Source organism: Mercenaria mercenaria, chromosome 4 (assembly GCF_021730395.1).
Source record: "Mercenaria mercenaria strain notata chromosome 4, MADL_Memer_1, whole genome shotgun sequence".
In the NCBI taxonomy this organism is placed as follows: Eukaryota; Metazoa; Mollusca; class Bivalvia; order Venerida; family Veneridae; genus Mercenaria; species Mercenaria mercenaria.
Window position 1 is genome coordinate 37,049,853 of NC_069364.1, and position 25,670 is coordinate 37,075,522.

The 25,670-nt window shown below is 36.6% G+C and overlaps 1 protein-coding gene across 2 annotated transcripts in view; it reads right to left on the reverse strand.

Annotated features, from left to right (window-relative positions):
- The window catches only part of LOC123552811 (trafficking protein particle complex subunit 10-like), a 126,111-nt gene that overhangs the window by 25,727 nt on the left and 74,714 nt on the right, over positions 1-25,670 (reverse strand). For both annotated transcript variants that reach the window (XM_053540927.1, XM_053540926.1), the window contains 6 exons: positions 22,649-22,740; positions 19,778-19,918; positions 18,618-18,721; positions 13,521-14,044; positions 9,326-9,458; positions 4,606-4,844 (listed from right to left, as the gene is read on the reverse strand). In XM_053540927.1, the coding sequence (XP_053396902.1) occupies positions 4,606-4,844; positions 9,326-9,458; positions 13,521-14,044; positions 18,618-18,721; positions 19,778-19,918; positions 22,649-22,740 (1,233 nt within the window). The remainder of the gene's footprint in view (positions 1-4,605; positions 4,845-9,325; positions 9,459-13,520; positions 14,045-18,617; positions 18,722-19,777; positions 19,919-22,648; positions 22,741-25,670) is intronic.

The following is a 25,670-nucleotide window of genomic DNA, read 5'->3' on the forward strand; positions in this document are numbered from 1 at the left end:
GACTTGTAGGTGGTTTTAATAGCCACGCACATTGAAAATTTCAACAGAATTGGTTTCATTATAACATTTTAACACACAACACTCATATACATTGGTAACATTTTGCCGCAAGTATGGAAGCTCCATGTAGAAGGAAATAGGACTTTGACTCTACTCTATCCAAAGCCTGTGGGAGGGAGAATCTAGGTAGATCTACCTTGTGTAGGATTCCCTAAAACATCAGTATCCTCTCATAACATTGCTGCTGAAAGAGTCATTGTAACAGAAGACTCGCGATATACAGTTTCCCAAACAACTGCATCAGCATTAAGAGGATAGTGCTAGGGCTGGTCAGCCCGGTGTCAGTATAATGTGACTGGGTGGGGGATCATGCCACGTGTCTACGGCGTGATACTCCAGTGAGGCAGCACTATAAAACTGTGCATTGTGCTCACTGCTACAAGTAGACACTGTCGTTTATATGACTGAAATATTGTTGAAAATGACATTAAACCCGAACACACACATACCATCTTTTGACCAAAGAGCAAAAAGCCAAAAGGGTGCAACTTTGCATAAAAACTTCTAAAACCTATAAAAATGCAAATGAAAGGTTTCATGAACTCATCACAGCCGACAAGACATCAGGTATAGTATTAAGAACTTCAAAGGCAGACAAGAAATATCGGTAAAACTGATGGATGCTCCCGAAATATGATTATTACATATTAAAGAACAAAAGTGGAATTCTCTGACTTGACCACATAAGATTTCTAATGTTGAATAATCAAAGGGCAATATCTCATTGAAAAATCACTCCCCCTGAACATGAAGAAAATATATGCATCTCTTTTTGAGAGAAAAGCATCCTATGAATTTTTGCTGAATTCCAACGAGTAGTTGCTGAGAAATACTCCAGACAGGAATTGCAAGATGGACAGACAGATGGACAAACCAAGCAGCAACTATATGCTTCCCCTTCCTGGAGCATAATAAAACAAGAGAGTCGTGATGACCCTGGATCACTCACCTGAGTAATATGAGCTACATGTTTCAAATGTCAAACTGATGCTAAAATGTTAAGAAAGTAGGTCACATTTATGGTCACTGAAAGGCAGTTTTAAGACCGGTATGCAAAACTGTACATGTCATCCAAATTTCAAGACTGTATCTTAAAAAACAAGAAAGTAGGTCAGTAGGTCATATTCATGGTCATTGAAATTCAGTTTTAAGATCAGTCTGTAAAACTGTATATGCCATCCAAATTTCAAGGCTGTATCTTAAAAAACAAGAATGTACGTCAGTAGGTCACATTCATGGTCAGTTTCAAGATCAGTTTGCAAAACTGTACATGTCATCCAAATTTCAAGGTTGTATCTTGAAAAACAAGAAAGTAGGTCAGTAGGTCACATTCATGGTCACTGAATGTCAGTTTTAAGGTTAGTGTGCTAAACTGTACATGTCATCCAAATTTCAAGGCTGTATCTTAAAACACAAGAAAGTAGGTCAGTAGGTCACATTCATGGTCACTGAAAGTCAGTTTTAAGATCATTGTACAAAACTGTACATGTTATCAAAATTTCAAGGCTGTATCTTAAAAAAACAAGAATGTAGGTCAGTAGGTCACATTCCACATGGCCCAGATTCAAACTTGACCTAAAGATCATCAAGGTTAACATTATGACCAAGTTTCATGAAGATACAGTCATAAATGTGGCCTCTAAGTGTTAAGAAGCTTTTCCTTTGATTTGACCTGGTGACCTAGTTCTGAACCCACCTAACCCAGATTTGAACTTGGCCTAAAGATCATCAAGATTAATATTCTGAGCAAGTTTCATTAAGATATGGTCATAAATGTGGCCTCTAGAGTGTTAACTAACTTTTCCTTTGATTTGACCTGGTGACCCAGTTTTTGACCCCACCTGACCCAGATTTGAACTTGACCTAAAGATCATCAAGATTAACATTCTGACCAAGTTTCATTAAGATATGGTCATTAAATAATTTCATACACATGGTCCACTTGCGTAAGATTGTTCAAATTATTCTGATTTGTCAAAAACATAGCTGTTTGGGGGCATAGTCACTTTTAACTATAATTAATATATAATTTGAAAATTGACAAACAAAAGTTCTACTGTTCTGGTTCAATGTGACAGTGATCTTTGACCTACTGACCTTAAAATCAACAGGGGTCATCTTCTGGTCTTGATCAACCTCCCTATTAAGTTAAGTGATCCTAGGCCCAAGCGTTCTCAAGGTATCGTCCGGAAAGGGTTTAACTGTTCTGGGTCAGTGTGACCTTGACCTTTGGCCTACAGACCTCAAAATCTATAGGGGTCATCTACAGGCCATGACCAACCTCCCTATCAAGTTTCATGATCCTAGGCCCAAGCGTTCTCAAGTTATTGTCTGGAAACGGATTAAATGTTCCTGGTCAATGTAACCTTGACCTTTGACCTACTGACCTTAAAATCAATAGGGGTCATCTGCTGGTCATGATGAACCACTCTATCATCTTTCATGAGCCATGGCCCAAGCATTCTCAAGGTATCGTCCAGAAACTGTTTAACTGTTCCTGTCCAATCTGACCTTGAACTTTGACCAAATGACCTCAAAATCAATAGGGGTCATCTGCTGGTCATGATCAATCTCCCTATCAATTTTCCTGATCCTAGGCCCAAGTGTTCTCGAGTTATCACCTGGCAACCGTTTTACTGTTCCTGGTCACTGTGACCTTGACCTTTGACCTACTGACCTCAAAATCAATAGAGGTCATCTGCTGGTCATGACCAACCTCCCTATCAACTTTCATGATCCTAGGTCCAAGCCTTCTTGAATTATCATCCGGAAACCGTTTAACTGTTCAGGGTCACTGTGACCTTGACCTTTGACATCCAGATCTCAAAATCAATAGGGGTCATCGCCAGGTGATGACTAACGTTCCTATCAACTTTCATAATCCTAGGCCCAGGCGTTCTTGAGTTAACATCCGGAAACTGATTGGTCTACATACAGACCGACCGACAGACCTCTGCAAAACAATATATCCCTCATTCTTCGAAGGGGGGCATAATAAGAAATACAGTACAGATAGAAGTTTTTCCAAAACATAGGTATGAAGTTAACAAGACCTGTCTAATGACAGCTTGCTCGATTATTTGAAACCCTTCCGCCTTATACCACCTTACACACAGAAGATTTTGCAAAATTTCTCAAGCTAAAAAGGGGCATAATCTTATAAAAATCTAAGCCAGTGTTATGAAACTTGCCAAGTGAGGTCATTCCATGATGCCAAAGATGTATTGAGAATCTGAAAACATTTGGTCAAATAATTCCTGAGAAAAATGATTTCATGTAAAACTGTCACAAAAGTATGTTAAAATAGGCAGAATTGTGACAAAATAAATGCTAGAGTTGCCAGGTTAACTCATGATGCCGAATACATGTGTGAAGTTTGAAAGCATTTGCTAGAGTAGTTTTTGAGAAACCTGTTTACATGCAAAACTTTAATATGAAATTCTAGGTTAAAAAGGGACATACTGTGAAAAAATAAAAGCTAGATTTACGAGTTATGAAACTTGTTATGGAAACTTTTGTATTGTCTCTTAAGTCCACATCAGGGCCATAATCATGGAAGTCCTAGCCAACTGTGTATACCAGGTTTCATTTTAATAAGATGGAAACTGTATAAGCTTAGTTCAAACATAGGCCATAACTTCTGAAGAAAACTATGTGTGTGTCCAAAGGACATAGGTGTCATCCACTTCTGTCACTGTACATGGTTTCATGACTCTAGGCGAAATATTGTTTTAAGAAACAGAAACTTTGAAGTACTTTATGTGTATTTTTCACTTAGTGAAGGATCATTATATATGTATAAACTCTGATATAGCTGAGTAAAATCCCAAAGAGAACACCTGGTGCTCAACTTAACATGCTATATAATGATCCTCTAATGTTTTATAACTCTAGGTCAATTTTTTAGAAACATGGGACAAATTTTTTATATTTTTTTACTTAGTCAATTACCCTAACTCTGGTCTTCCAAAGTTAAATATAAACTAGAATGTGTCTGTAGGACACAGGGTGTGCCCCCCCACCCCATTACATTTGTCACAAATAAGGGGAAATAATTCAAATGTTTGCGGTCTTAATGGGGTATAGCCTTTTATGAAAAGGATTCGTTATTCTAGGCCATATACTTTTTGAGCTACGAGCATCACAAACAAAAAATTCCACTATTTTGGCTATTTCAAGGGCCATAAGGCTTTAATGAGATTTGATAACTCTGGGTAAAATAATTTTTGAGGCAGGCATGACACAAATTCAGAAAGACAGACGACAGACAAGGGCTACTCTAATTTTATTTTCAAGGTAAAAAAAAGGCAATATCTCCAAAAAGCTAATCAGACATAAAAGCACTGACAATATGAGCTTGTCCACTTCATGCAGACGACATCTACCAAGTTTCATTTCACTTGATGGAAAATGCAGTAATTTAGTACATAAGCGTGACGGATGGCCTGTCTGACAGACAGTTAAAACACTACATGCCCTATGGGTCTATGAAACCAGGGGCATAACAATATGAAACCACAATAACAAATAAATCAATATATTTACTTTATTATCAATTGCTTTTCCACCAAAAATATCTGGTTCTTGTAGAATCTTCATTTTCCATTCAGTTGTGTTGCCCCTAGCAACCTCCTTTTGTAGTATCACAGTGTTGTCAGGATAACATGTTTCTATGGAAATATCATCTGAAGGCATAATATTCACTTTGCTACCAGGGTCAATGGGTATATTTCCTGCATGAAGACAGACTGTCACTTCTTGCACTGTTCCTGCTATAAGTGATTCTGCAGATAAAAGGAACTAGAGCTATCATCAGAGTTGATTAATACCCAAAATACTGCTTTGATACAGGGGAAGTAAAATCTGTGATCATAACCTTTGACTTCAGTTGTGACCCTGACCTTGAATTAAGTGACCTGGGTTTTACAATGTAAGTCATTTTGACAGGGTTAACAACTGATGTTAGTTTTATCAAAATCTATCCAAAAGTGAAGAATATAGGAAGCCAACACAGATTTAAGCTATATTTGACCTCTAAGTGTGACCTTGACCTTAGACCTGTATTGCACCTTCTTCATGTCATATGGATGGGGTTAATAATTACTGCTAAAGTTATGAAATTCATTCTAGTGGCTTAGAAGATGTGGAGTGGGCATAAATTTAAGCTAATTTATTTTGACCTCTGTGATGCTGGTCACAGTTTTGAACTTAGTGACCCTGCTCATTATCATGTTGCTGTAAACAATAGATGCTAGTTTTATAGATTTTTTTTTTCAAAAGGCTAAGATGATATGGAACAGACAGGAAGTCAAGGCATTTGGTCTTTGCCCTTCAAGTTTGGCCTTGACCAGAATTGTGTTGTAAGGTAAATAACTCAGCTAGTTTCATGAAAATCTTTCAAGGGGTTAAGACAATATTGAGCAGGCACATAGTAAAGCTATTTGACATCTGACTGACCTTAGACCTAGTGACCTGGGTTGTGTACCCTGCACATTGTCTTCATGAGGTGAACAACTGCGGCAGTTTTATAAAAATGTGGTTATGAAGATAAGGAGTGGACAGCAAGTTGAGCTCTTTGACCTAAAACCTCCTAAAGTGACCTTAGACTGTCAGCTCTGTATGTTACCTTGGCGAGGTTTTCAAGTAGTTTAGACAACATGGAGAAGACACGAAGTAAAACTATTTGAGTTTTGACCTCCAACTTGACCTCAGATTTAGTGATCTGGGTTCTGAGCTATGCAAGTCTTGTATAGGTTAACAATTAATGCTAGTTTTATGAAAATCCTCCAAGCCGTTAAGATACAGATCAGACAAAAATTGTCACACGGATCAACAGATGGACATGTGTGACTCATTGTAAATTTTGTATGTATCCAGCAGTTTTATACCATGCTTAAGGTATTGGACCCCTAATAGTAATGTTTAAAAAATGGCATTTGCTTGGTATATTCTTAAAGTTGACCATGTTTTGCACTGTTTTGCAAATTTTAAACAACTTTTACCATGCCGTTTTTTGTAAATTTTGTATAATTTATGGAATTTCCTCAAGCTCAAGTAGAGACAAATTTCAATGTGATGGCCACTATCTAAAACGTTTGCAGAGAATTCATTACAGCATTAATTTTGATAAAAGAAACATCAAACTATTGTTAAACAATTATAAAACACAAAATAAAACGTTAAGTATCATTTTTTCTAGGGTGCCTCAAGTAAACAGATTTAATGAGACAGAATTCTAACTCCAGCATGGAAAACTTAAGGTCAAATCCTGTGGGTCTGCTTGGAATTTTGCTCACTTCATTCAAAAGTAACCTTGGGGCAGAAGTAAAACCTACCTGCACTTCTTTCACAATATGTAATCTAAAGAATGAAGGCAAAATAGAGCTTTTACCGCATGTAACTCGGTATTTTTAAAGATGTCTAACTCCTGATTCAGAGATAAATTGACTTTGAACAGCAAGAAATCGCTTTTAAAATGAAATTTTTTCCACTCTTGTACAATACATCCATAATAAGTCTTGAAAGAAGTAAAAACTTACTAGAAAAAAGGAAAATATGGAGAAAATTTTTTGATCCCTGTGGGGCTTGAACCTATGGCCCCCTGAAAATTGCAGTCAAAGTAGGTTTATGGTAGGAATTGAATACTCTTCAAAAAGGAGGTACTCTATTATGGGTCCAATACCTTAATGGACAGTTTGGATTATGTTTCCTTTAATACGCAGTTTGTCTTCAGTTTGGCACAGATCGGTTACCATATTTTCCCCTAGTTTTGGGACACAAAATAATTATTATTTTGACCTGGAATAATTAAAAAGGCAAAAAAAACAAAAACCAAACACACACACGTTGTTGTCATACCTATCCCCAGGAATAATGTTAGTGCTTGTATAACTACCCAGTCAACATAATTTTATTAAACTGTGCCTAATAACACCACCAGCAGAGAGATCAAAAGAATAGTGCAGCACATCAGCAATCCATTCATGTCAAACATCAAAGCAGAACACTGTCGGGTCGTATTCCTTTGCAGGTTAAAATTTTAATTGACAGGTGAATGTGGTTACATCACTGTCTGAAGTAAAATTAACTCTGTCTTCGAAAATTGTGCACTGTGCGTGGATGGGATTTTATTTTCGCTAAAACTGAAAATATTAGGAATCTAAACACTATGAATTTCTTTTGCTACTTTGAATCATTGTTTTTAAAATATGTTTAACTTTTAAAAATAAATTTTCAAGTAAGACAATTTTGTTTGTCTACAGATAGACTCTAAAATTTTCAATAAATTTTCATTAAATAAAGACTAGAAATTGATTTCTAAGTTCTTGAAATAACCAGAAATGATTTTACAAATGTGAAATTTATGATAGTTCTGTTAATATCAATAACAGAAGTTTTGATATTTAATTTAAAGTTGTGATCCACAAAGAATGACAACTCTTGCCTTACGCCATGATTGTAATAAATTTAAGACTGTGACATATATACCCAATTGACAGAATGATATCATTTTACAATCAATCAAATTATTGATTAAAACTACAGCTTTTTTGTGAAGCTTGAAAAGTCCATGAAAACAGGAATATAATTACATTTCCCCTCGATTTTTACACTTTTCTATTGGTAAAATAATTGTTTGTTTGTTTTTTTGTATTGGGTTTAACACCGTTTTTCAACAGTATTTCAGTCATGTAACGGAGTGCAGTTAATCTAACCAGTGTTCCTGGATTCTGTACCAGTACAAACCTGTTCTCCACAAGTAGCTGCCAACTTCCCCAAATGAATTAGAGGTGGAGGACTAATTATGTCAGACACAGTGTCGTTTATCAAATAGTCACGGAGAGCATACGCCCAGCTCGAGGATCGAACTCACGACCCCGCAATCCGAAGACCAACGCTCTACCTACTGAGCTAATCGGGTGGGCTTGGTAAAATAAATGCTCCAGATACCGTCCAAACTTATAGGAACAGAAAAATATCTGTGAAATTTTCTGTCCCAAATGTTAGGTACGAGAAAAATATTTATTTTTGCAAATTATGAGGATGTCCCAACTTTAGGGGTGTCTCAACACTTGGGGAAAATACGGTTTGTTGTAATCTTATCTGCAAAACAAGAGCACCGCCTTGCGGGTGCTGACGCTCATCTGATTTTTTTTGTATAATAGAAATATTGTCCTACCCATGATTTTCTAAGTCTAAAAAGGGCCATCATTCTTGCAAAAAGCAGGATAGAGTTATGTTTCTTGATGTACAGTGTCCACTTATGATGGTGAAAAACTGTTGCAAGTTTTAAAGCAATAGCTTTGATAGTTTATGAGAAAAGTTGACTTAAACATAATATTCAACCAAGAAAATGATTTTTCTAAGTCCAAAAGGGGCAATAATTATTGCAAAAAGCAGGATGGAGTTATGTTGCTTGCTGTACAGGGTCAGCTTATGATGGTGAACAAGTGTTACAAGTTTCAAAGCAATAGCTTTGATAGTTTAAGAGAAAAAGTTTACCTAAACATAAAACTTAACCAAGAAATCTGATATTTTCTAAGTCCAAAAGGGGCCATAAATCTTGCAAAAAGCAGGATGGAGTTATGTTTCTTGCTGTACAGGGTCAGCCTATGATGGTGACCAAGTGTTGCAAGTTTTAAAGCAATAGCTTTGATAGTTTAGGATTAAAGCTGACCTAAACATAAAACTTAACCAAGAAAACTGATTTTCTAAGTCCAAAAGGGGCAATAATTCTTGCAAAAAGCAAGATGGAGTTATGTTTCTTGATGTACAGGGTCTGCTTATGATGGTGAACAAGTATTCCAAGTTTCAAAGCAATAGCTTTGATAGTTTAGGAGAAAAATTGACCTAAACATAAAACTTAACCAAGAAATCTGATATTTTCTAAGTACAAAAGGGGCCATAAATCTTGCAAAAAGCAAGATGGAGTTATGTTTCTTGCTATACAGGGTCAGCTTATGATGGTGAACAAGTATTCCAAGTTTCAAAGCAATAGCTTTGATAGTTTAGGAGAAAAGCTGACCTAAACATAAAACTTAACCAGGCAACGCCGACGCAGACGCCGACGCCGACAACCGCTCAAGTGATGACAATAACTCATCATTTTTTTTCAAAAAATCAGATGAGCTAAAAATGATTTCAGAACAAAATTAAAGCAAGCTAATAGGAGATGTGTAATTGTTTTCCACTTAATAAATAGGTATCAGATGTTGAATACCTTCAATTCATTACTATATTATACACTAAAACCAAATGAACAAACCTGGAAATATTTCACAGAAAGTTTCATCACATGTCACTAAGATAGAAAGGTCTGAGGACATGTCCTTGAGTAACTCTACATGACCAATCTTGACCCCTGCTTGACCTGGCCGGTAATTTCCTGATGTAATGCCCTGAAAATGGATAAGGTATAAAACTAAACTAGATGCCCACGGGCAACATGTCGAGCCCGCCAGCTGTTAAAATGACTGGGAGTTGCACATGACACTCCTTGTCTCATTGAGGCAAACATTTATGCCAAATAAAAAAGAGATTGCAAAAAGTTACAATATAAATTATTTAAAGTAACAACAAAGGGACGTAAATCTTAAAAAAAAAAAAAAAAAAAAAAAACAAGAGCTGTCTCCGTAGGATGACACATGCCCCTGATGGCACTTTGAATGAATAGTTATGGCCAAGTTAGAGTTTAGGAACTTTTTACCTATGGAGCTGGGTCTTGCACGCGACACATCGTCTTACTGTGTCACACATTCATGCATAGTTATTTTAAAATCCATGCATGAATGACAAAGATATGGACCGGACATGCCCATCAATGCACTATCATGAAATGACCTTTAAGTCTAAGGTGACCTGACCTTGAGCTACAGACTGGGTCTTGGTGTGACACGTTGTCTTACTGTGGTACACATTCATGCCAAGTTATTTGAAAATCCATCCATCGATGACAAAGATATGGACCGGACACGCCCATCAATGCACTATCCATTAACATCTAAGTGTGACCTTGACCTTTGAGCTACGAACCTGGGTCTTGCGCATGACACGTCGTCTTACTGTGGTACACATTTATGCCAAGTTATTTGAAAATCCATCCATCGATGACAAAGATATGGACCGGACACGCCCATCAATGCATTATCCTTTAACGTCTAAATGTGACTTTGACCTTTGAGCTACGGACCTGGGTCTTGCGCACTGCACGTCGTCTTACTGTGGTACACATTCATGCCAAGTTATTTGAAAATCCATCCATCGATGACAAAGATATGGACCGGACACGAAAATTGTGGACAGACTGACAGACCGACAGACTGACAGACCGACAGACGGCTCAAAAACGATATGCCTCCCTTCGGGGGCATAAAAATTCTAAGTCCACAAAAGATCCTCACCAGTAGAGATAGGTCAAAATAGACCTGAAAATTGGATGTAACATGCACGTTGTACTACAGGAAAGTGGTCTTGATTTTTCCCTACGACCAGTAATAAAAAAGTTACGAATATAAGCTATTTATAGTAACAACAAAGGGAAGTAATTCTAAGATCTTGTGCCTGACAATCCGTCTCATGATGATGAACAATTGTGCCAAATTACATCAAAATCCCTCCATGCATCAAAAAGAAATGCTCCAGACAAAGTCATTCTTGTATCTGACTTTTGACTTCTTAAGTGTGACCTTGACCTTAGACCCAGGGACCTGGTTTTTGCGCATGACACTCCGTCTCATGGTGGTGAACATTTGTGGCAAGTTACATCAAAATCCCTCCTTGCATGAAGAAGAATGCTCCGGACAAACTTGTCATTCTTGTATCCTTTGACCTCTAAGTGTGACCTTGACCTTAGACCTAGGGATCTGGTTCTTGCGCATGACACTCCGTCTCATGATGGTGAACAATTGTGCCAAGTTACATCAAAATCCCTCCATGCATGAAGAAGAAATGCTCCGGACAAAGTCATTTTTGAATTTGACCTTTGACCTGTAAGTGTGACCTTGATCTTTGAGATAGGAACCTGGGTTTTGCGCATGACACTCCGTCTCACTGAGGTTAACATTCATGCCAAATATAAACAAGATTGCTCCATGCATGTCAAAGTTATGGTCCGGACAAACAAATCCGAACAGTCGGATGGACATACACCCAACAGCCATTTGTCTTCGCTTCCACAAGTGGGCTCGACAACAAGGGGGTCACTGACTCTAAAGCGCTCACCTATGTACAAAGCTTCAAATGTGTTTGTATAATGTAATGGTACAAAGACAGAGTTAGGTTTATATAAATATCAAGGCTCTAGCTATTTTGCATTCAGAGAAGAAGATATTCAAAGTTTCTTCTATATTTGTCTGAACATACCACATACATTTTTTAACCTAGGACAATAATCTGAATAATTAAGGTAGACAGTAAAACCATGATATCACATGCCAAATAACAAGTCTCTAGTTATTATGGATTCAGAGAAGATAAAGATTTTTGAAGCCTATAGCATGTACATGTCACACATAGGGGCATGGCCATTTTTTATCCTAGGGCAATAATTTGAAAAATTATGGTAGAGTCAAACCCTTGTATCACATGCCAAGTATCAAAGCTCTAGCTATCATGGCTTCAGAGAAGATTTTTAAAGTCTGATAGCTGAAAACCTATTTTTTACCAAAGTCACCCACATGTTCAATGAAGCAGAACCATTTGAACAATTTTGAAGGAGGGCACCCATAGATCATTTGTGTAAAGTTTCATCATAATCCATTTAGTGGTTTTGGAGAAGATGTTGTTTAAAGTGACTGTTGATGAAAGTGACCAGGCCCTCTGGCAGCCATGCTTTTGGTGAATTAGAATAAATTTGAAAATCTTTGTAGAGGGTGACACAAGGATAATTTGTGAAATTATTTAAAATCAGGCCAGCAGTTGCATGCAAGAAGATTTTTTAAGTTTCTACTACATACATATCTATATAGGGAAAAGTGACCATGCCCCATGGCAGTCATGTTTTATGTTGAATCAAAGTAATTTGAACACTCTTAGTAGATGGTTACGTAAGGACCATTTATGTAAAATCATTTTAAAATTGGGCCAACGTTTTGGACAAATCAGAATAATTTGAACAATCTGGGTAGAGGGTCACACAAGGACCATTCGTGTAAAACTATTTTAATATCAAGCAAGTAGTTTCATAAAAGAAGATTTTTAAATTTTCCATTAAGTCTATATACATATATGGAAAAGTGACCACAACCCCTGGTAGCCATGCTTTTTGATGAATCGGTATAATTTTAACAATCTTGGTAGGGGGTTACAGAAGGACCATTTGTGTGAAATTATTTCAAAATCGTACAGATGTTGTTTGAAGATTTTTCTGTTTTTAGCTCTGTAGGCCCTAAATATGTGCAACCATGCCAGACCATTTCAACAACTTTAGTACAGGATCACCCAAGGAACATCAAAACTAGGTTTCATCAAAATCCATTCAGTGGTTTTGCAGGAGATGCGGTTTAAACACAAGTATTGACAACTGACCGACACATGATGAACACAGCTTGATCACAATAGCTCACCACGAGCACTTAGTCCATAAAACTGTTGTCATAATTCAGTCTGATTCTCATTGATCTCCTTGTTTTCTGTTAATATATATTTTTCTATATAATGATGAAAACATCAGACAGTATATAGGCTATTAGCATGGAGCTTATCAAGCACAGTTATACCTAGAACAAAAAATTATCATTTGGTAATTTTGAAGTATATCACATGCAAGCACTTAAGCAGTAAACAAGGAGCTGCGTTCAATAAACACTTGATGCCCCCAGTGGCATCCTTGTCGATAGATTTTGTACCTAAGTCCAAAATGAGGTCAAGGTCAAGGTCAAACTGAGGTCAGGTGATGTTTGAAGATGAGGAATGGTCACAGGTTACATCTGCGTTAGTATCAAGTCATTCTAGTAAGGGGTATTGATGCTAGACGAAACGGTCCCATTTGGTTAACCAAGAGATGGCCCATATAAAGCAACCTAAGTCCAAAATGAGGTCAAGGTCAAACTGAGGTCAGGTGATGTCTGAAGATGAGGAATGGTCACAGGTTACATCTGCATTAGTATCAAGTCATTCTAGTAAGGGGTATTGATGCTAGATGAAACGGTCCCATTTGGTTAACCAAGAGATGGCCCATATAAAGCAACCTAAGTCCAAAATGAGGTCAAGGTCAAGGTCAAGGTTAAACTGAGGTCAGGTGATGTCTGAAGATGAGGAATGGTCACAGGTTACATCTGCATTGGTATCAAGTCATTCTAGTAAGGGGTATTGATGCTAGATGAAACGGTCCCATTTGGTTAACGTCGTACGGACGGACAAACGAACGAACGGACGGACAGGACAATCACTATATGCCTCCCGCATCAGTAGATGCTGGGGGCATAAAAATATTTCAAGGATCAAAATATATAATACCATACCTCACAGATGATTTCCAGAGTGTTTTTTCCAGGTTTTAACATAACATCCTTCAAACAAACACTCTGATTATATGTATCTTTTGTAACTTTATCATCAACCGGTTTGAGCATACCACCAGAACTATCATTTCTTTTGAGTACTTCATGAGAATTTATACACGCTATTCCGGTTGAAACTGGTTCATTTGGACTACCTTCAAAGTGCAGACACAAATCTATAGCAGATGGAACTTGTTTCTTCATACGTTTTAGGTTCATAACATGTCTATTATCCAGACTGGAATTGCTAGTCTGTCTTGTGACTGGTGTTTTCAAATTATGCAGTCTTTTATCAATGCCTGTGATTAAATCAGGAGTGCAGTCTGTTAGAGTCAGCCATATTGAATCACATGGTATGTCACATGGTCCAGTGTTGTCAATCACCATGGTAATATAGAACTGTTCATCCACAGTAACTTTAGAAGTACTCATGTCTGTCACTTCAATCTTCAATAATGGGGGTGCTTTCAATAATATATGTGCGGCTGAAATGCATGATATTAAAACATACAGGAAAACATGTACAAGTGTTTTCAGTTAGGAAGACTATCTTACATTATTACAGAATAAATAGATTCCATATCCTCATCTAGACCTAACAAGTGACATTTCTTAATAGACAAGTGTTACTTTTTTTTTATATATTTCAAACATGCTGTGACATCTATTCATTACGTACACTTGCAAAATACAATATTTAGATTTCCATCTTTTCATATCTTTTTTATGTCCATCAAAACATTAAACATAATCACCATATGTGTAGTGTTGGACTGGGCTGACTAAATCCATATCAATAATTCATAAACCTTGATTTTCAGCCTTGATAAGAGGGTCCTGCAAAAAGTTCTGTCATTAGGTTCGGATTTCTTAAGTGCTATGTATATTTTATCAAAATTATTTTGAAAGTATTCCCCCTTTACCGAAACACATTTCATGAAAAGCAGATAGTCTTTTTTTGGTATTTGTTTAAGATACTGATAACTGGCACTGCCAAGAAAACTTCTGGACATATTTCTTTCCAGAAAACATTTTCTCAAGCCTTAGAAATAAAATTAGATGCCCAAGGGCAACATGTTGAGCCCGCCAGCTGTCAAAAGGACTGGGAGTTGCACACGAAACTCTGTCTCACTGAGACAAACATTTGTGCCAAATAAAACAATTATGCCAGGTTATTTTATAATCCCACATTCAATGACGAAGTTATTGTCTGGACAAGGTCACCTATAGTCATATTTGACCTTTAAACTCCAAGTGTGACCTTGACCTTTAAGATATTGATGCGGGTGTTGCAGGTGACACACCAAACACATCCCGTCTCATGGTGGTGAACAATTGTGCCAAGTTATTTTGAAATCCCACAATCAATGACAAAGTTATTGTCCGGACAAGGTCAATTATAGCCATATTTGACTTTTAAACTCCAAGTGTGACCTTGACCTTTAAGATATTGACACGGGTTTTACGCGCGACACGCCGTCTCATGGTGGTGAACAATTGTGCCAAGTTATGATAAAATCCCACGATCAATGACAAACTTATGGTCCGGACAAAGAAATCCGGACAGACGCACTGATGCACGCACGCACTGATGCACATACACCGAACAGCCATTTGGACAACTATGTCTTCGCTCCCTTACGGGCTCGACAAAAAAGTCACAGGGACTCAGGTCAGGTGAATAAGGCAGACGGTTTATAACCTCCACCTTTTCAGAAGCCGAAAAAGACTTAACAACCTCGAATTTGTGAAAGAAGGCATTGTCAAGTATAAGATGGACTTCTGACCATCCTTTGCTTGGGCGTTTCTTATTGTAAAATTTTTTTCACTTCCTTCAGTTTCTTCTTCTTCGCTTCCATTGCTAATTATCAGCCCTTCCCGTGGCTCAAACATGTGCACCCAGGTTTCGTTCCCCTACTATCACAGCCTCTGTATGTTTTCAAAAGTTCCCGGGCACATTTAAAGTGTTGTTTCTTTTGCTTCTCAGTAAGCAAATAAAAACCCACCTAGCGCAAACCTTTCTCAGCTCCAAATGCTTTTTTAGAATTGTTTGCACACTGCCTTCTGATATGCCAGTACAACTCCGACAATCACGCATCCTGTTCCACCACAGCTTTTACAGCAGTGATGTTTGCCTTGGTAACAGAGGTTTTAGGCCTACAACGGGTATCATCTTTGACAGATAATTTCCCAGCTTTAAAAGGTTTAACCCACCTAAAAACTGTGCGGAATGAAATGGCCTGAGGTCCATATATACACAACTCATCAAATATCTGCTTGAATCTGTATCAAGCCTAATGCAGCATTTAATATAGCTACGAATGTCAGCCTTTTCGTCCATTTTACAAAGTGACAAGTAAACTGGTCAATGTATATGACTGCATGTATTTCAATTTGGAATAACTATTTGAGAAGCAATTTGCATGAAATAAATGGATATCGTTAGCTATTGGACACACCAAGTACAATGGAGCATTTTAAAAAAATACCTGGGATAAAACTACGGAAGCCCATTAGTGACAGAACTTTTTGCAGGACCCTCGTAGAATATGCAGCCAATTTATGTACATGCTCTAAAACAAATTTCCATTACGTATTATGAATGCTTCATAATGTTGAAAGTAACTATTATTTGATAATAGACATGTCAGTTTGTTAGATGCTAATCATTTTTCAGAAAATATGGAATATCAGAACTTTGCTAAATCTTAAAGCAAGTCAATATAATATTTGGATAAACTGTTAGTCAAACATATGAATCCACAATATGCACAATTACCATTGTGGAAGAAGACATAAAAGTACTACCAGTGCTTTGATTTACATACTGTCACTGCAAAAACTATTTCAGAATAAAAAAATTCTTTTAGTAAAAGCATATTATTTCCCCATTCCATTTCATTTTAACAGACGGGTAAATTGATATGCAATATCCAGCCGTATTACAAAGATGTGTTTGGACAAAAATATTAATGAAAAGAAAAGAAATATTTACCAGTTGAATTATGTTATGATTACCAGTAACAGTAAAGCAAATATTGTTAGATGCCAACTTCACATAGTGAAGAATGTGCAAGCCAGGAACATCATGTTTTTTCATCACTTCTTTACAAATAAATATTTTGCTGCTATTCATATAGGGTCACCTGATTTACCATACACAGTTTTTCATCATTTCTTCATGTCAATAAAAATTACAAAACTTCACTCCATTTAAGGTAGTACTGCACATTTGGTAAACTGGAAGTAATGGCGTAATGTCATTTATCTGGTTAACACAATTAAAACCAGGATGCCGCAAACAGAAAGAAAAATTATTAATGTCAACCTGTGAGTAAAATCATTAAAACAGGAATGACTCTCATTTTACAGATAAAATATTATCAAAGAGTCTGACAAGATAAATAATTCCAATAATGTCTCAAGATCAGCTTGAAATACGCAAATCTCTTTAATCATGGTTAGATATCTTAAAAACAAGTAGATTGACCTATATGTTTTATTTCAACATATTACTGGCCATATGTTAATTTATAGTCATTAGAAGTTTCATTAAAATCCATATTGTAGAAAAAATTCCATTGGCAAAGATGTCATCAAAACTGTGATTTTCCCATTATGAAAACATGTGTGGTGTCCAAATATTTCAAATTAACCTAGCAACTAGATGTATGTCCATAAGACACAGGTGCCCCTAACTTTCTATCAGCATACATGGTTGAATGACTCTAGGTGAAATATTTTTAGGACATAAAAACACAACTTTTAAGCACTTCTTTATGTGTATTTTTCACTAATATGTCAAGGACCATAACTCTGATCTAGCTGAGTGAAATCCCAAACAGAATACCAGGTGCACTACTTTATATGCTATATAACAATCCTCTTAAGTTTTATGACTCCAGGTAAAGTACATTTTGACATACATGGGACACAAATTTTTATGCCCTTAATGCTATCTTTTACTAAATCATGTGACAAAACTTTGGTCTTCCAAAGTGAAATTAAAAAACTCAGGTGCACAAATTCACATGCTGGATAATATTCCTACATGGCTTCATGACTCTAAGTGAAACATTTTTCAGAAATATGCAACACAAACTTACAAGCACTTACAAAGTCAAGGACCATTACTCTTGTCTGGCTGAGTGAAATCCCAAACAAAACACCGGGGGCACAACTTCACATGCTATATAACAATCCTCTAATGACTCTAAGTCAAATACTTTTTGAGATACATGTGACACAAACTTGTATGCCTTTCATGTATAGTTTTGACAATTGAGGGCCATAAATCTGGTCTGACCAAAAGAAATCCAACATATAAACGAGTAACTAATTTTCTGTCAGTAGAAATAGGACAAATAAAAGGACTAAATCTTTTATGTCTATCTTCAATTACTGTTCAACTTCTATGTGACAAATAAAGTGTAACCTATTGGTGATTATCTATATATTGGGTAATAATACGATGTTATTAACAGTTTACTGGAGTAATTCACACGTTGGTAAATTTTCACGGACCGCTTGTCACCTTGACAACATAAGCAGCTGATCAGGAATATCATAATTGCTGCCGGCTTTTACTGATGTTTGACAGAAAGTTTTCACGCACCGCTTGTCACCTTGACAATATAAACAGCTGATCAGGAATATCATAATTGCCGCCAGCTTTTATTGATGTTTGACAGGGAAAGTTTTCATGCACAGTTTGTCTCCTTGACAACGTAAACAGCTGATATTGTCCCCAACTTTTATTGATGTTTGACAGGGACAGTTTTCACGCACAGCTTGTCACCTTGACAACATAAACAGCTGATATTGTCCCCAACTTTTATTGATGTTTGACATGACAGTCTGATTTTTTTTAGCAGGAAGGGTACTCAAATAAATGGAACAGGTCATAGAATTGGCCTAAACTTGGCATAAAAAACAGAAACAAATTAATAGGAATTATATCGGGATCGATCGGTGTTTTAATTTTGCACCCGAATAAACAAAATCTTCTACTAACCAGTATTTGAATGTCTGGAATCCACTGTATAATCATTAAATTACCTGCTTTAGTCCTTGCTATGTTCAATACTTCTGATATGTGGAATGTTCTGTCTTCTACTTGTAGAGAACAGCTACTGGCCACTTGACAAGCTGTCTTCACATACCTGTATAACATTAAGGTACGAGTCAAGAAATATATCGACAGCAATGTAATTCTGCAATATTACTGGTGAAATTCATCCCAAACCTCAAAAGAGTATCTCTGTTACACCAACAATCAATTGAAAGCAATGCTTGTCTTCTAAACAGTGGGTATTGATGATAATAATAGATGTCTATATTGTGCTGGACATACTGCAATAATTGGATTTTGCTTTTTTTAACAAAATTATGACACCTTTTCAACTCAGCAATTTTCAGTTAAGTTTATGTATGTTAGCTGATATCTCAGTACCCACTGAAACTTTACACATTTGTTCACTATGATGACCTGACATGTGGTGCACAGGTTCCATAACTCTTTTGTGCATAATTACAAAATTATGCCCCTTGCTCGATGTAGCAATTTTTGGTTAAGTTTTTGTATATAAGCTGATAGCTTGGTACCCAATAATGGAAATGGATTGAAACTTCACATCCTTTTCCACTGTGATGAGCTGACATGCACTGTACTGGTTCCATAACTTTGTTATGCATTTTTACAAAATTGTGCCCATTTTCAACTTTTATATTCATTCAATTGACAAGACTGTTGAACAGTCTCACAGACAAGTCCTTCTTCAAACAGTGTAGCTAATATATTGCTAGGCTCTGCTGAGCATTTTATCAATTAAATCAATGAATTTAATGTGGAAAGACACAAATGTAATATTGTAATTATTATATTCTTTTATCATACATTAGCTTTTCTGCTGAAACAAAATTTCTTCTTTCTATACTCTTTATACACCAAGTCAATTTGACCAACAAAGTAAAACCGTGCAGAGTTGGACATTGGACTTCCAATCTAGAGATCTCAGGTCACAATCTGAATTTGACACACTTAACTAGGCACAAGTCCCAGTATGAAATCCAGGAAGCATTCAACAAGTGTAGTATATGCAAGTTGTGAGAAATTTCTTCTTCATATAAAGTAATAAACAGGTTTATTATAATAAATCAAAATTAAACCTTTGATCACAGAAAGCAAAAAGTTTAACATGTGCTGACACAAAGCATACTTGTAATGATCAGCTACTTGATATTGGCACTGTGCCAGTTCCAGTCTAGCTTCGTCCCTTAACTTCTCCCAGCCCTCCTGATGGTAGCTTGTCATAGCATCAAGGAGGAAATTCTCTGCCTTCTGTGGCTCTCCAAGCTTCCTGTACAGTGATTAAGTAACATGCTGTGAGAAAGTTTATTTACTGAACATAACACACAAATATGGGTTACCCATTTTCCATGGAATTCACAGTAAATCAAGATAATACAAACAAATACAAAAGCTGTCACTGGAGACAGTGGGCTTGACTACTGCGATGCTGGATAATGAAATAGGGCACATCTGAGGAAGCTGCAGCAATCAATGGAGTGTTTAATGACTCCTTTATGGATGATGATGTCTAAGTCAAATGTATTAAGAAACAAGGCAGTATGAAAGACAGCTATATCCCCCGCCACTGTTATGGACAGTGAAAGAGTTGATGGTACTGGGTTGATGCATTGACATTGTTAAGTATATTTTGTAGTCCATGTATGATGGCATCAATGAATTTGAAAATCCTTCAAGGGGTTTAGAAGATACAGAGCGGACACAAAATGGAAGGCTCAAACCTTTGACCTTGAGTTGTGACCTTGACCTTGAGCCAACATGGCTGACTCATGAGTTCTGCACATTGTCTTGATGAGGTGATCATTTGACCCAAGTTTAAAGAAAATCCTTCAAGGAGTTTAGGAGATACAGAGCTCAAACCTTTGACCTCAAGTTGTGACCTTGACCTTAAGCTGACACGGGTGACTCTTGAGTTCTGTACATCGCCTTGATGAGGTGATCATTTGACCCAAAATTCATGAAAATCCTTCAAGGGGTTTAGGAGATAAAAAATGGACACAAAAAGGAAGGCTTAAACCTTTGACAGTGAGTTGTGGCCATGACCTTGAGCTGACATGGCTGACTCATGAGTTCTGCATATCGTCTTGATGAGGTGATCATTTGACCAAAGTTTCATGAAAATCCTTCAATGGGTTTAGGAGATACAGAACAGACACAAAATGTTACAGATGGACGGAGACCATTCCTATAACCCCCCACCACTCGAGGTGGGGGATTAATGACAGAGATAGAGTGGAAATGTATAAAAACATTAACATAGTTCAAAAGGGACATAACAAATGGAATATTTCTGCAACAGTATCATGAAGGTAATAATGAGAATCAACTATTTAAGTTTCAGTCAAATCCATCTAGCAACAACAGATAGCGCAAATTCAAGTCCGAGTCAAATGTATTGTCAACTGAAGAAGCTTATTAAAGCGAAACATGTTTTGACAAAACTGTGTTGGTTTATGAATTTACAATATTAAATGTATTTAGAAATAACAGAGATAGAAAAAGTGCATGAAAACTTTAACCTGAAATTCTAAGTACTAGGGGGGCGCATAATTCATGAAATATTGGTACCAGAGTTATGAACCTTGTGTCATATGATGTGGGCAATAAGGTGGAACAATTAGTTTAAGTCTGAATCAAATCCATTTAGTAATAACTGAGTGAAAGTGCATCCAAACTTTAACCTGAAATTCTGAGTAAAAAGGAAGGATAAGTCATGAAATATTGGCATGAGAGTTATGGCCATAAGTTGTGAGTGATGATGAGGAATAACTATGGTCAATCAAGTAATTACTGAGATAAGTGAAAGTGCATCAAAACTTTAACCAAAGTGCGGATGCGGAAGGATGCTGAGGCCGGGTTGAGTAGGACAGCTCTCCATACTTCGTATAGTCAAGCTAAAAATCAATTCAGTAACAACAAAGATATAGTAGGAAGGCATAAAATTAAACTGAGATACTAAGTAAAAAGGGGAGATAATTCATTTGTGCCAGAGGAATGGATCTTATATGATGAGGAATGTTATGTGGAATAAATATTTTTAGTCTACAGTGCAATGCATTAAAAAGAACTTAAAATTTTAGTGAAAAGCGGCATAATTTTTTTAATCAAACCTTAATATTAACAGAGATAGAAAGTATACTAAGTAAAAAGGGGAGATAATAATTAAATATTTTGTGAGAGTTATGATCCTTGTGTCGTATGATGTGGGTGATGATGAGGAACAACTACTTTAAATTTGAAGTAAATGCATCAAGTAATAACAGAGTTTAAGTTTACATAAAAACTTTAACCAAGGCCTGACTAACATAATTTTGTTCATACTTCTTATAGTCAAACTAAAAATTATTTTATGTCCACAAATTCATGTCCTCTCAAAAACATCAGTTGTGACTGAATCCAACAGATAACAGATTCCTTGTTTTCAAGAACAGAACAATTATTTCTATTTATCCTGTCACTTGCAGTATTTTCGACCCGATATCAGGGTGCCGTATATCTTTCTTGATATACCGTAAGTTGATCATGTGACCAGTGATATACGGTCAGTTGATCATGTGACCTTATGATCGATAGTTTTGTCATAAAAAAATTTGCAACAAAACCATCATCATTGTGTTGCAAATGTCCGAACTAAGAAAATGAGTGGTCAAATAATGAGTTTTTATTCAGAAACGAAGAAGTTATTGCGATTTTGCTGGTAATCACGTCATTATATAAGTGATGTCATTACGAATACGACGTCATTAAAGCGGTGGTCGCAGACTTTTTTGTAAAATAAATTGCCAAATATTGGAAAATGAAGTAATGACAAGATAAACAGAATAATAGGTTAGTGCCCAAGATGGAGAAAGTTTATCTGGCTCGGCTCCGGACGTTATCAGGTTCCCCTTCGGCTCACCCGATAACCTCCTCCAGCTCGCCAGATAAACTTTCTCATCTACGGCACTAACCTATTATTCCCTATATAATACTGCAGGAAACAGCTGAGAGAAATACTTACATGTAAAAATCAGCGAGGTTTTTGCCGATCATTCTAGCTGATCTAAATCTACCAATGTATTTAAATGTTCCCATTGCTAGCTCTGACTGTTCCTGTAACAATACAAGCTTAAAATAAGGTGCTGATACAACTGGGTCTAAAAGTTCAAAAATATAACTTAAATTTCAAACACATTAAGGACGTTTCACCTCATTTATCATCATAGCCTAGAATAAAACCTGAGTGCAGCATACATAAATGTATAAAATGCCAAAGATATATAGCAACTCATATTATTTATTTAAAACTAACAACATTAATATCTTTAGCTGAAAATTAAGTACACAGAATTAGACATTTATTTGACTGTTTTATAGAAAATAGGTAAATTTACTTTTGTAAGAACCTTCATAAAATCAATCTACATTGTATGTTTTTCATTTATGCAAAAAATCTCATAAAACTTGTGATTCTTCCATTGTGAAAACTTGCAATCTTCAACTGTTTATATATCAGTCGAAACAAGAATAACGTCAACATTGTATGACAAATGCCTCTTGAAAATGCTTTGAAGTTAATAACAGAGCCACAACCTCAGAAAAAATATTTGGACATGAAAGTGCTTAGAATATGCCCACATCCACTTCATGATGATAATGTATACAAAGTCTCATTTCAGTTGAATGGAAACTGTAGGCTCACTTAAAATGTTCCCAGGTAGTTGTAATATTTCAAAGTCCAAAATAACCATAACTCCATAAAATATAATAAATAGAAAGTCCAAAAATATGCACATGTCCACTTCATGTTGACAATATATAGGATATTTCATTTGATTTTGATGAAATATGTAGGAGCTGAATACACAAGGTACAAAGGTAATTCTAACATGACTTAGTTAAAACAAGAGCTGTCACAATTAGTGACAAATGCCCCCGGAGCGTGCCCAAGAATTCTACAGTTGTCTGCACATAATATGCCAGAACAGTTTAGGTATGAATCATTTTGCGACCTTGACCTTGACCTGAGAGACCCAGGTCATAAGCGCGACACACCTTCTCAATATGGTTAACATTTGTGTCAAATTATTTTCAAATTCCTTAATAAATGGCATAGTTATGGACCAGACAAGAAACAGACCATGTTAACCTTTGACTTCTAAGTGTAAACTTGACCTCGGAGCTAGGGGTCTGGGTGTTGCGCATGACATGTCATCTCGTTATAGGGAACATTTATGCCAAGTAATTTTAAAATCCCTTCATCAATTGCAGAGTTATGGACTGGACAAGAAACAGACCATGTTAACCTTTAACCTCAAAGTGTGACCTTGATCTCGGCCAGAAATAACAAGAGTGCCAGAATGTCACAATATACGCCCGTCACAGCAAATTTCTTTACTCTAGCACCTGTATTTGCAAATGGAATTTTAATTTTGTGGTTGTTTAGTAATCATTGTAAGTCATTTGTTTTTCTAACTCCACAAAAAAACTCCTTACCAGGTAGAGATACATTAAAATACACCTAAAATTTGAAAGTAACATATATGTTGTACCACAGAAAAGTGGTCTTGTTTTTTCCCTACGGTCAATTATAAACAAGAGGGTCATGATGACCCTGGATCGCTCACCTGAGTAATATGAGCTACATGTTTCAAATGCCAAACTGAAGATTTTTAAAATGTACAATCAAGTAACCCCTGGAGCGGGGCCAACTTTAACCCTGGGGTCATGATTTGAACAAATTTTGTAGAAGTCTACTAGACAATGTTACATATCAAATATCTAAGATCTAAGTCTTCTGGTTTATTTTTAGCAAATTTATGAAGATTTCCCTATGTACAATCAAGTAACCCCTTGGGCTGGGTCAATTTGATCCTAGGGGGTCAAGATTTGAACAAATTTTGTAGAGGTCCACTAGGCAATGCTACATGTCAAATATATAAGCTCTAGGCCTTTTGGTTTATTTTTAGAAAATTTTGAAGATTTTTCCATGTACAATCAGGTAACCCCATGGGGCGGGGTCAATTTGACCCCGGGGGACATGATTTGAAAAAATTTTGTAGAAGTCTATTAGGCAATGCTACAAGTCAAATATCTAAGCTCTAGGCCTTTTGGTTTATTTTTAGAAAATTTTTGAAGATTTTCCTATGTAAAATAAAGTGACCCCTGGAGCGGGGTCAATTTTGACCCCGGGGGTCATGATTTGAAAATTTTTTGTAGAGGTCCACTAAGCAATGCTACATGTCAAATACCTAAGCCCTAAGCCTTCTGGTTTATATTTAGAAATTTTTTGAAGATTTTCCTATGTAAAATCAAGTGACCCCTGGGGCAGGGTCAATTTTGACCCCGGGGTAATGATTTGAACAATTTTAGTAGAGGTCCACCAGGCAATACTACATGTCAAATATCTAAGCTCTAGGCTTCTGGTTTTTGAGAAGAAGATTTTTAAAGATTTTCCTATGTAAAATCAAGTGACCCCTGGGGCGGGGTCAATTTTGATCCCGGGGTCATGATTTGAACAAATTTGCTAGAGGTCCACTAGGCAATGCTTCATACCAAATATCTAAGCTGTAGGTCTTCTGGTTTTTGAGAAGAAGATTTTTAAAGTTTTTCCTTTTGGTTGCCATGGCAACCAGAGTTCTGCATGGAATTCAATTCTTTGAATAATTATGAAAGGGGGCCACCCTAGGATCATTCCTGTGAAGTTTGGTGTAATTCTGCCCTGTGGTTTTCAAGAAGAAGATTTTTTTAGAAAATGTTGACGGACACACGCCGCACGACTGACGACGCACGACGGACATTGAGCGGTCACAATAGCTCACCATGAGCCTTTGCCTCAGGTGAGCTAAAAAACAACATTATTTTGTGAAAAAAATCTGCAGCCAACTGCAAAAACAGGACAGAGAGCAATTGTTCTATCATTATCTCTAAACACAATGTCTGCTAAGTCTGTGTCCACAGGGTAATTTCACCAGATTATCTAGAATATCTCTGTACGGAACACACCTGTATTTACTAAAAGGGTCGTCGATGTTTGTTTGTTT